Here is an 11685-nt window from a genome sequence, read left to right as displayed (position 1 = left end):
CAAAATTTTTGGCCGGGCGCAGTGGCTCACACCTGTAATCCTAGCACTTTGGGAGGCCAAGATGGGCAGATCACGAGGTGAGGAGATCGAAACCATCCTGGCTAACATGGTGAAACCCCATCTCTACTAAAAATACAAAAAATTAGCCTGGCATGGTGGTGGGTGCCTGTAGTCCCAGCTACTTGGGAAGCTGAGGCAGGAGAATGGTGTGAACCCGGGAGGCGGAGTTTGCAGTGAGCCGAGATAGCGCCACTGCACTCCAGCCTGGGCGACAGAGCGAGACTCAGTCTCAAAAAAAAAAAAAAAAGAAAGAAAGAAAAAAAGTTAAGCAGAATTTTCATATGACCCAGCAACTGCACTCCTAGGTATACACTCAAGAGAATTGAAAACATATGTTCAAACAAAAACTTGTATATGAATGGTCATAGTACTATTATTTATAATATTCAAACAGTGGAAACAATCCAAATGTCTATCAACTGATGAATGGATAATACATAAAATGTATATACATAAAATGGAATATTATATGTTCATTAAAAGGAATGAAAGCAAGGCGCAGTGGTTCATGCCTGTAATCCCAGTATTTTGGGAGGGTGAGGCAAGAGGACTGTGAGCCAGGAGTTTGAGACCAGCCTGGGTAACATAATGAGACCCTGTCTCTATTAAAAAAAAAAAAAAAAAGCTGGGTATGGTGGTATGTGCCTGTGATCCTAGCTACTTGGGAGGCTGAGGTGGGAGGATTGTGTGAGCCAGGGATGTCAAGGCTGCAGTGAGATGTGATCATGCCACTGCACTCCAGCCTGGGCAACAGCAAGACCCTGTCTCACAAAAGAAAAAAAAAGGAATGAAGTACTGGTACATGGTACAACATGGATGAATCTTGAAAACATGCTCAATGAAAGAAGCCAGTCACAAAAGGCCACATATTATGTAATTCCATTTATACAAAGTGTCCAGAATAGATAAATTCATAGAGACAAAAAATAGATTTGTGGTTACTAGGGGAGGAAAGAATAGGGGAATGACTACCTAATGAATATGAGATATTTTTGGAGAGTGATGAAAATGTTGTGGAATTAGATAGTAGTAATGGGGCCAGGTGAGGTGGCTCATGCCTGTAATCCCAGCACTTTAGGAGGCCAAGGTGGATGGACCACCTGAGGTCAGGAGTTCAAGTCCAGCCTGGCCAACATGGTGAAACCCAGTCTCTATTAAAAATATAAAAATTAGTTGAGTGTGGTGGTGCACACCTGTAATCCCAGCTACTTGGGAGACTGAGGCAAGAGAATCACTTGAACCCAAGAGGTAGAGGTTGAAGTGAGCCAAGATTGTGCCACTGCACTCCAGCCTAGGCGACAAAGCAAGACTTTGTCTCAAGCAAATAAACAAACAAAAAAAAGATAGTAGTGATGGTTATATAACCTTGTAAACAAACTTTTTAAAACCCCAAATGAATTGTACATTTTAAAATGGTGAATTTGGCCAGGCGCAGTGGCTCTCCAAGTTTGGTGGATCACGTGAAGTCAGGAGTTTGAGATCAGCCTGGCCAACATGGTGAAACCCTGTCTACTAAAAATACAAAAATTAACCGGTGGTGGTGCATGCCTGTAGTCCCAGCTACTTGGGAGGCTGAGGCAAGAGAATCGCTTGAATCTGGAAGGCGGATGTTGGCAGTGAGCCAAGATTGCGCCACTGCACTCTAGCCTGGGCTACAGAGTGAGACTCTGTCTCAAAATAAATAAATAAATAAATAAATAAATAAAATGATGAATTTTATGCTATGTAAACTGTATTTCAATACAAATAGCAAAAGACTTGAACAGATACTTCACTGAAGAGATTACACAGATAGCAGACAAGCACATAAAAATATGTTTAGGCCGGGCGCGGTGGCTCAAGCCTGTAATCCCAGCACTTTGGGAGGCCGAGACGGGCGGATCACGAGGTCAGGAGATCGAGACCATCCTGGCTAACACGGTGAAACCCCGTCTCTACTAAAAATACAAAAACTAGCCGGGCGAGGTGGCGGGCGCCTGTAGTCCCAGCTACTCGGGAGGCTGAGGCAGGAGAATGGCGTAAACCCGGGAGGCGGAGCTTGCAGTGAGCTGAGATCCGGCCACTGCACTCCAGTCCGGGCAACAGAGCGAGACTCCTCCTCAAAAAAAAAAAAAAAAAAAAAAAAAAAATATGTTTAACATTTATTAGGGAAATGCACATTAAAACCATGGTGACAAGAGGAACCCAAAGAGACATGATGACTAAATGTAATATGGTGCTGTGATGGAATCCTGGAACAAGAAAAGGACTATAGCCAAAAATTTAGGGGAAGCTGAATAATGTATGGAACTTAGTTAATAGTAATGTATTTTCAGTGGTTCACTAATTGTGACATGTGGACTCATACTAGTATAAGATGTTGAAAAAGTTAGTTTGGGGGACTGGTAGAACGATTCTGTATCTTGTGATGCATCTACACATATGTTAAAATTCATAGAAATGTACAACAATTCAGTAACTGACATTTACTGAATGTCAATTTTAAAAAAATAAAATTTAAAAAAAGACATGGAGGAACTAGAGAGCATTCAAGAGCCCATAGAACCTGGAGATTTGACCCCAGAAAAAAAAGAAGTGCACTTAATGAGATCCATATTTCCGAAGTCGTCTTCTTCTTCTTCTTCTTCTTCTTCTTCTTTCTTCTTTCTTCTTTTTTTTTTTTTTATTTACTGAGACAGAGTCTCGCTCTGTCACCCAGGCTGGAGTGCAGTGGCACCATCTCAGCTCACTACAAGCTCTGCCTCCTGGGTTCAAGCGATTCTCCTGCCTCAGCCTCCCAAGTAGCTGGGACTACAGGCGCGTGCAACCATGCCCGGCTAATTTTTTGTATTTTTAGTAGAGACAGGATTTCGCCGTGTTAGCCTGGATGGTCTGGATCTCCTGACCTCATGATCCACCCAGCTTGGCCTTCCAAAGATGTTGGCACCCCGCCAACATCCCTCTCTTAACAACTGACAGAGAAACCATACAAAAAAATCAGTGAAGTCATAGTTCATCTGAACATTATCAACCACCGTGACCTAATTGATATTTATAGAAAACTATACCCTAATTTGCAAAATCAACATTTTCAAGTACAAATGGTATGTTCACGAGAGCAGACCATATGTTACTCCATGAAGTAAGCCTCAATAAAATTAAAGGGATTGAAATCATTCACTGTTTGTTCTTTGACCACAATCTGGGGATGTGGCAGGCATCTGAGCACACTGGAGGTCAGCGGACGGAGAAGAGCCAGTTCAGAGAGGAGGCACAAGCAGGTCTGGGTAGGACTGAATACCAGGAGGACTTAAGGCGGGGTGGTGGGGGCACCAATTACACACCTGGACCCCAGCCTCAGAGATGCTAGGAGGAAGGAGTGCTGCTGTCAGACTGGCCTGGGCAGTGATGACAAACAGGGCCCCAGGGCTTCCCTCTTGGTCCCTTTATCTGCCTGAAGGATGGACAGCTTGTCCTTCCTTCTCTATCACAGTCTAGTCACAGAAGAACATCTAGCAAGGTGTGAGCGTGGCCACTGCAAGGTGAGCTAATTGGGCTGGGGGCTCAGATTCAAGTGGGATTGCTCTGTGCCAAGAGGAAAGGGATAACCAAAGGCTCTGTATGGGAAGGAAGACGGACTGAAGCAAGGTGTGCTAGGGAACTGCCTACTCCGATGCTTGTTCCTGCTGAAGGTGGCCGGCTAGGACCAGCCATCCCAAAGCCCTGCCTTCCACAGAGGCACACTTTGTCCAAGTTTAAACTGAAGGGTGAAGAGAGAAGCTGACAATGTAGGGTTATCACTAAATTGGGTTGACGCCCGGTTCTGGGGAAAGGCAGAGCCCTGGGCTTCAGAAAGACTGCCTGTCACCCCCACACCCAGCTGCAGGACCACCCTCATTACTTTGCTCTGTTGAAAGCCTCAGTCAGGGTGAGGGGAGGAAGAGCTCAGGCCCCCAGCAAGGAGTCCCCATGAGGTGGGTGGCATGATCAGGCCAGGTGCTCCAGGAGTGGGAGTCTCTGTTCCCTGGGTTCTTACAGCTCCAGGGCCTTGCCCCCTTTTCTTTCTTACAAAGAAAATGGTGGCTTGACTCAGCGAAAACTAAGGAGAAGGGTAGCTGTTTCTCCAGGTCAGGGGATCAGCACTTCCTGGCAGTTGGGTCTGGAGAAGGGGGACCTCACACGCCAGCAGCATGAGAAAGATGATACTGTACAGTGGTGAAGTACACGGGCACTAGAGCCAGACCACTTAGCCTGAATACTGGTTGTGCCACTTACTAACTTGTAACCTCTCCAAGCCTCAGTTTCCCCATCTGTAAAATGGGAAGTATAACATCATCTACTTGAAGTCATTATTGTTAGGGCTAAATGATGCTTTAGCACAGCTTTTGGCAACAAATCATTATGGATGGAGCACCATGTGGGGACCTATATCCCCTATCTGAAGGAGCATGTCCTCATCAGAGCTTGACTCAAAGTCTAGTGCCCAGCTGATAGTGGCCGAAGTGCCTCCCCACCCCCACCAGCACTGGGAAACTTTCAGAGGGAGAGTCAGGGTGGGGCCCTGCTCCCCAGGGCCTTTCCATCTGGGTGATTCCCTGAGAGCTCTCGGGCAGGAGTCGCAGGGAGGCCACCAGCCTCTGAGGTGCCCATTGTTCTTCTCCTCTGAGCTAGGAAAGATGTATTGTCCCCACCCTTCCTCTCCATGCCCACATCTGCATGCTTAGGGCAGACTTTAGATAAACAAACCTTGCCGGCTAGCCTTGCCCAGCTCACAGAGAGCTCTTACTGCCTCAGAATGGCCCTGTGATGTCCAGCCCTTCGAGCTTATTGTCCCTAGTTCACAGGAAGTTGAGGCCCAGAGAGAGGAAGGGCTGGTTTGATGTCCCATATAGACAGGTGGCACAGCCAGGGATGGGTATCCCAGTCCCGTGTCCAGCATTTTAGTGCAGACTCACATGCACATCAAAAGCACAACCATGCACTGACGGACAAAGAGCTCCACAGGTGGAGTGTACAACCAGAAGGGGAGAGGAGAGAGGCTGGACAGCCTCTGTCCTCACCTCCTCAGTGGCCCCGTGGTGACAGCTGTTTTTTTTTTTTTTTTCTCCCTAGATAAGCTTCACATCTCAGGTAACTGGAGAAGCCTTCAGCTCTTTTTGTCTTCTCCACAGGTGGGGTGCCCACTGCCTCAACAGGGGCCAGAACAGTGTGCCCTCTTCCATAGCTGTAAACATCTGCTTGGGTCAGCAGGAGTGAGGGTAGAGGGGAGTAGGGTTCAAGGTTCCCTCACTACCTGGTAGATGGTAGGAGAGCATGACCAAAAGCCAAAGAGCCGTTTACATGACTGGGTTCTCCCTGTGGCCTTCTGAAATTACGGGAGATGGAAAGGGGGAGACCGGATCCTAGGGGAACCCAATATTCAGGTTTTCCTGGGCTCCTGGGATGCAAGGTTTCAATTTTAACACATGGGAAGTTGCAGGCAGACTGGGATGAGTTGGTCACCTGAGTCTTCCACAGCTCCCAGTCTGAGAAAATGAGACTCAACCAGTAATAAGCAGAAGATTTGGCTGGGTGAGGGGGCTCATGCCTGTAATCCCAGCACTTTGGGAGGCCAAGGCAGGCAGATCACAAGGTCAGGAGTTCGAGACCAGCCTGGCCAAGATGGTGAAACCCCATCTCTGCTAAAGATAGCTGGGCATGGTCGTGGGTGCCTGTAGTCCCAGCTACTCAGGAGGCTGAGGCAGGAGAATCACTTGAACCCGGGAGGCGTAGGCTGCAGTGAGCCGAGATCATGCCACTGCACTCCAGCCTGAAGACAGAGCAATACTCCATCCAAAAAGAAAAAAAAAAAAAAAAAAGCAGAAGATACTATGGAATGGGCCAGGAGAAAAAGGAAGGATCAGGGATGGAAGAGACACAGTGAGCCACACAATAGCTGGCATTCTGCATGGTGGGCCTGGGCAGCCTGGCTCTTCAATTGCATATGGGTCTTTCCCACCCCAGTCAAATCTGCTGGAGCCAATTCTGCTCCCTTCCAAGAAAGATGTCCAGATACCTGGCGGTAGTGTGTCACTTCCTGCTCCCAGCTCCTCTAACACCCCTGGAGAGTTCCATGCCCACAGGTCTTAACTTCACCCACTTTCCCAGGCTCTGAGATGAAACCTCAGGCACAGTGCAGGCAATGGGGCCATCCTCCCAAGTCCCAAAAGCCTTCTGTTTCCAGTAGAGATGGGAGAAGCCTGAACTAAGCAGGTTTCTCACTTCCTTATGGAGGAAGAAGAACTAAGAGAGGTGACTGCTTTTAGTACAAAGGGCACAGGGCAGAGTTATGCAGGAATACATTAGCTGCGTGCACTTGTGATGTATAGCCTCTGTAAACCTGTTTCCTTATCCTGAAAATGGGGATGTTGTTCCTATCTTGTGATTGTATTACGGATCAAATGAGCAGCTGCTCAACAGAGGTTGTTGGAGAGGTCCTTCTCCACACAGACTTGGGAGGAGATGCTTGTCCTAGGGCCACATCTCATCCAGGTTTCCAGATTTTTTCAGGTCTTCTGCTCAACCCAGGTACCAGTTGACACCCACCCAGTCCTTGCTGTTGCCTTCAGGAGCAGTGGCAAGATGGGAGCTGGTTGGGGAAGGGGATCCTAGAGCAGTGGAGAGGAGGAGAGAATGGAATGGTTGGACTTTGAGATGAGAAGACAGTTGGATGGGGAGGAGGTACCATTTGCTGGAACTGAAGGGTTCTCAGTAGGGGCTAGAGGCAGGATGTATCTGTGATATCTGGACCTCTGGAGTCCCTTAAGCACAAGGAGACAAGTGTGTGGCAGTGAAGACATTCTGCCTTGGGCCCAAGCCCAAGACAGGTCTCCCTGAGCCCTGGGCAGACCATTCGACCTATGGTCAGTGGAAGGACCCACCTCCTCCCTATCCCGGGCCCGTGTAAACGACAGGATACATGCAGGCCCTGACTGGGGCAGTCAGCACCATTAAGTTCTTCCTCTCTGAGGCTTTCCTGAGTTAACACTTCGAGGCTGTGAAGTTAGAGGGCAGAGAGCCTGAGCCAGGAGACCTCTTCCTGTTCAGGCTGATGTCCCCCACTGGACGCTGGCGCGGGGCCCAGGTGGGCATGTACTGTGGCCATGGAGAGATCATCCACTTTGAGGGTGAGTGCCTTCAGCAGAAACACAGTCCCAAGTCTGCAGAGATGCTGCCTAGCCAAGCCACGCCCCACTAGTGAACTGGCTACTCGGGGATAAAGACTGAAGTCCCAGGCGAGGGGTACGTGTCTCTGAAAATAGGGTTTGGGCACTCAGGGTCCCTGGGGTCTCGGGAAATGGGGGTGCGGGATCACAGGGCATAGGACCTAAGCCTGGCTCTGATCCGCATCCCTCTGGCGATCCCCGCAGGCAAGAACTCAGGAGCCTGTGGGCCGTTTCTGGGCTCCTGGGAAGGCATCCTATCCAAACAGGGGCAGCGCCCGCTGCTGTACGTGCTGCTGCGTAGACGCAGCGGCGTTGAGCGAGCGGTGCTGGAGCGCAGAGTGCGCGAAGCCATGGACATCACCCCACACGCAGCAACTGTGTGCACTTTGCACTGCGTCTGCTCGCCCCAGGTCCCAGCCTGGACCCCTGGCAAATAGACGGGAGCTCCAGCAGCTCGGTGAGCGTGGCCCAGCTACCTACACATGACTCATCCCACCTCCTGAGCAGACTAGCCAAAGAGCCTTACAAACGCGCAACTGCAAAATTCAGGCCCTTCCGTCCCCACTCCCTACCCACATCAGTTTTCTCCAAACTCAAGATCCACTTTTCTCTGGCAGACACAAAGCCACCAGAACCAAGCAGACCCACCCACTTGTCTAGGTTATCCCAGTAGAACCTTCCCATTACTCCAACAGAACCTTACCCCAATAGAAAGATCTCCAATAGAACTTTTTTACAGAGTCAAGCTCCACGTTTTTGGGCCCCACTCCTTCCCAGGCAGGCCCGCCAATTCTGGCCATGGATACTTCGGGATGCTAGTCAACAGACCAAGACTCAGGCCTTAGGAACTCCTCCAGTCCCCATGCCCAGCTAAGAGACTCCAGCCACTTAAACTGATGCCCCAAACTCGGGCCCAACTGGATCCTACCTCTTCCCCCAGCCCAGTTCACTACTTTCCATCTGATCCAAGCCCTCCTTCCTTGGGCCTAGGGTACCTCGGTCTAGGGAGGTACTCACTGGAGGTCTCACATGACTCAGGAGTCCTGGTGGTCACACCAGACCCTCTCTCTTCCTTTTCAGTGGATGTGGACGTGTCCCCGGATTAAGCATGACCTTGGGCCCTCCTGGGTGGACGTGGAGGCTTCAGAAGGATTCATTAAACTACTTTCCGAAGCTTAATTAGATGTTCACCGTCCGTATCCTGTTCCCCATCTCTCTAAGCCCCCAAGGGCTCCTCGGAGCCCCCTGACCTTAATTCCTTAAATTCCGACACCTCCAGGAAGCTCTTCGGCTTCCTGCGGCCAAGCCAGATTTTGTAGGAAAGGTGAGGCAGGAAAGAGAGTGTCCTTAGGTATCTGAAGCCGGTCCTCGGGTGTGGTGACCCCTTCCCGCTCTAGAAATCCCAGCCTGTGGGCACAGCCTTCTCTCCAGATCTCCGCTTTCCCCCCATGGCGTGGGGGAGCATCCGCTCGCGCGTCTGGGGAGAACGGAGCCCCAGAAGCCCGTTCCGCCGAGGCCAGGTGGTCGGGGGTGGGGGCAGGTGTTCCGCATCCCCTGGAAGACGGTCCCAGCGTCCGTCCAGCTTCTTCGCCCACTTTCAGACCTGGAGATGAGCCAAGTCGCTTTAAAGGGCAGAAGACGCCCTAAAGGGAGGGCATTTCCGAGGGATGGGCGGGGCCAGGCCCTGCTGCACCGCCCCTGTAGCCTCCTTGCGGACTCGCCCTCCGCTCGGCTGGCGCCGGTGCCTTTAAGACCTCAGCGCGCGGCCCTGATTGAGAAATCCGCGCGCAGCCTCCCCCGCCGCACACTGTGGTCTCTGCTGAACCCCTGCCGCGCCGCCGGCCTCACCAGCCCGACCCAGACCGGCCCGCGTTCCCTTCCTCGGCTCCAGCCGGCCTCCGGCCCGGCAACCTCCTCCTCGGCGAAGTCTTCTCCCTGGCCGCCCCATGTCTGCCGCCCCCGCCTACAGCGAAGACAAGGGCGGCTCCGCTGGCCCCGGGGAGCCCGAGTACGGCCACGACCCCGCGAGCGGCGGCATCTTCTCCTCCGATTACAAGCGGTGAGGGAGCCCGCGAGGAAGCTCGCGGGAGGGCTGGGGCTGGAGCCGGGGCCGGGGCAATGCGCGCGGGCACCATGGACAGCGCCCGGACCCAGCGCCGCCCCGCCCCGGCCGCGCAGACCGGAAGTCCGCCGGCCCCCTCTTGCGGCCTGGAGCCCTGGCCCAGCGCGGGTAGCGCTGGCACCCCGGCCCCTAGGACGCGGCGCGGGGCGGATAGGGGCTGGTGGGGGATGGGCCAGCTCGGTTTCGGGAGGAGAAACCCTCCGGTTCCAGGTGTTTCTCTGGTTTGCAGCGTTGCGTTACGGGTTCCCTTCCTTTTTCGTGCTAGGCGGGTTGGCTTCCCAAAAATGTGGGGGAGGAGTCTGAGTCAGTGAACGAGTTTGAGCCTGGGGCCTTTCCAGGAAGGCAGGCCCTGGATGTGCTTGCACAGCCTCACAGCCTGGCTCCTGTTGCAAATTCATTTCCCCTCCCGCTGGTCCCCATCTCCATCCGATCGTCACATTCCTGCTGCCGGCATTGCCCCTATAGTTCAACTCCACCTTCACACCCTCCCCCACCTTTGATTCTTTCGTTTGTTTCTTCACTTGTTTATTCGTAAATTCTGCAACAAGCAGTTATGAAAAGCCAGCTGTGTCGAGTACTGAACTAGTCACGGAATACAACTGTGAACATGAGACCCTTCTTGTCCTTAGGTTGCTCTAGAGGGGAGCACAGATAAAAAAGCAGTCGGGGACAGTTGAGTGTAATGGGGGCTAGTGGAAGCAGGGAGAGGACCTGGTCTCTGGTGCCAGAGAGAAGGGAGACAGGAGCCTGAGGTATGTTCCAGGCAGAGGAAAGGGCGTTCAGGAAGGTTGAGAGGCATTGGACTGACCAGAAAAGAGGGTGGGGAGGACTCCTGAAGGGTTTTAAGCAGGCGACATAATCAGATTTATATTTTAGAAGGACCTCAGGCTGTTGCATTGTGGAGAAGAGATTGGAGGTGGGCCAGATTGAGCAAGAGACAAGCGAGATGGGTCTTGAAGTTCACAGGCCGGGCATGATGGTGGCCTAGACCAGGGGAGAGGCAGAAGATTTGAGGCTGTGGAAAAGGCGGAAGCCTCAGACCTGATGATTAATTGGATATTGGGTGGGGGTTTGAGGGACGGGGGGAGAAGATGAGGCTTTTCATGCACATCTGTGTGAAGAGACCACCAAACAGGTTTTGTGTGAGCAATAAAACTTTTTAATCACCTGGGTGCCTAATCACCTGGGTGCTGGCAGGCTGCGTCCGAAAAAAGAGTCAGCAAAGGGAGACAGGGATACCGTTTTGTAGGATTTGGGTAGTCAAATTATAGTCAAAGGGGGTTGTTCTCTGGCTGGCAGAGGCGGGAGACACAAGGTGCTCAGTGGGGGAGCTTTTGAGCCAGGATGAGCCAGGAGAAGAAATTTCACAAGGTAGTGTCATCAGTTAAGGCAGGAATAAGCCATTTTCACTTCTTTTGTGATTCTTCAGTTCCTTCAGGCCATCTGGATGTATATGTGCAGGTCACAGGGGATATGATGGCTTAGCTTGGGCTCAGAGGCCAGACATTCCTGTCTTTTTATTCATAAGAAAAATAACATAAAATAGTGTTGACGTGTTGGCAGCAAAAATTTTGAGGGGGGTGGTATGGAGAGATACTGCTTCTCCATAGCCTCAAAGGACTGCTTCGAGCGGGATTAGGGGCAGCGTGGGAACCTAGAGTGGGAGAGATTAAGCTGAAGGAAGATTTTGTGGTAAGGGGTGATATTGTGAGGTTGTTAGAAAAAACATTTGTCTTATAGAATTATTGGTGATGGCCTGGATACAGTTTTGTATGAATTGAAAAACTAAATGGAATTTAGAGAAGGAGAAAAACAGGTATTAAAGGACTAAGAATTGGGAGGACCCAGGACATCCAATTAGAGTGCCCAAGGAGATTCAGCATAGTCCTGCCAGCAAAGATTATTTATTTACTTTAAGAGGGAGTTAAGAGTGGCGGTTTGAGGATAGCACCAGGAGATATCAGCTGTGATAGCTTGGAGAAGCAATGTAAACCGGCAGTGTAAACAAGAGCAGGGCATTTATGAGTAGTTGAGAATGGTGAATAGGAGTATGACTAGTCAGAAGATAGTAGGGATGACAAGTTTTTTGGGGCACAGCCAAGTTGGTCTGGTGTCTGGAATGAGACTAGGGCCTAATAAAAAGGGGTGTCCATACAGGAGCTCAAATGGGCTGTACCCTGTAGCATTCTGAGACAGGCCCGAATTCTGAGAAGGGCAAGTGGTAAAAGTATTGTCCAGTCGTTTTTAAGTTGGGGGCTGAGCTTGGTGACATGTGTTTTTAAAAGACCATTAGTCTGTTCTACCTTTTCTGAAGATTGA

The 11685-nt window shown here is 51.0% G+C and overlaps 1 protein-coding gene across 2 annotated transcripts in view; it reads left to right on the top strand.

The window, feature by feature from the left end:
* Positions 1-8850: 8850 nt before the first annotated feature.
* Positions 8851-11685, top strand: part of AP3B2 (adaptor related protein complex 3 subunit beta 2) — a 49657-nt gene continuing 46822 nt past the window's right edge. Inside the window, exon 1 of one of the 2 annotated variants that reach the window (XM_033190957.1) lies at positions 8851-9303. In XM_033190957.1, coding sequence (XP_033046848.1) covers positions 9191-9303 — 113 coding nt within the window. In that variant the 5' untranslated portion in view covers positions 8851-9190. The remainder of the gene's footprint in view (positions 9304-11685) is intronic. The other variant, XM_033190958.1, reaches the window with a different exon arrangement.

The sequence above is a fragment of the Trachypithecus francoisi genome, unplaced genomic scaffold (genome assembly GCF_009764315.1).
Source record: "Trachypithecus francoisi isolate TF-2019V2 unplaced genomic scaffold, Tfra_2.0 Lachesis_group3, whole genome shotgun sequence".
Taxonomy (NCBI): domain Eukaryota; kingdom Metazoa; phylum Chordata; class Mammalia; order Primates; family Cercopithecidae; genus Trachypithecus; species Trachypithecus francoisi.
The sequence above is the reverse complement of the archived record's forward strand: the minus strand, read 5'-3'. Positions and strand labels throughout refer to the sequence as shown.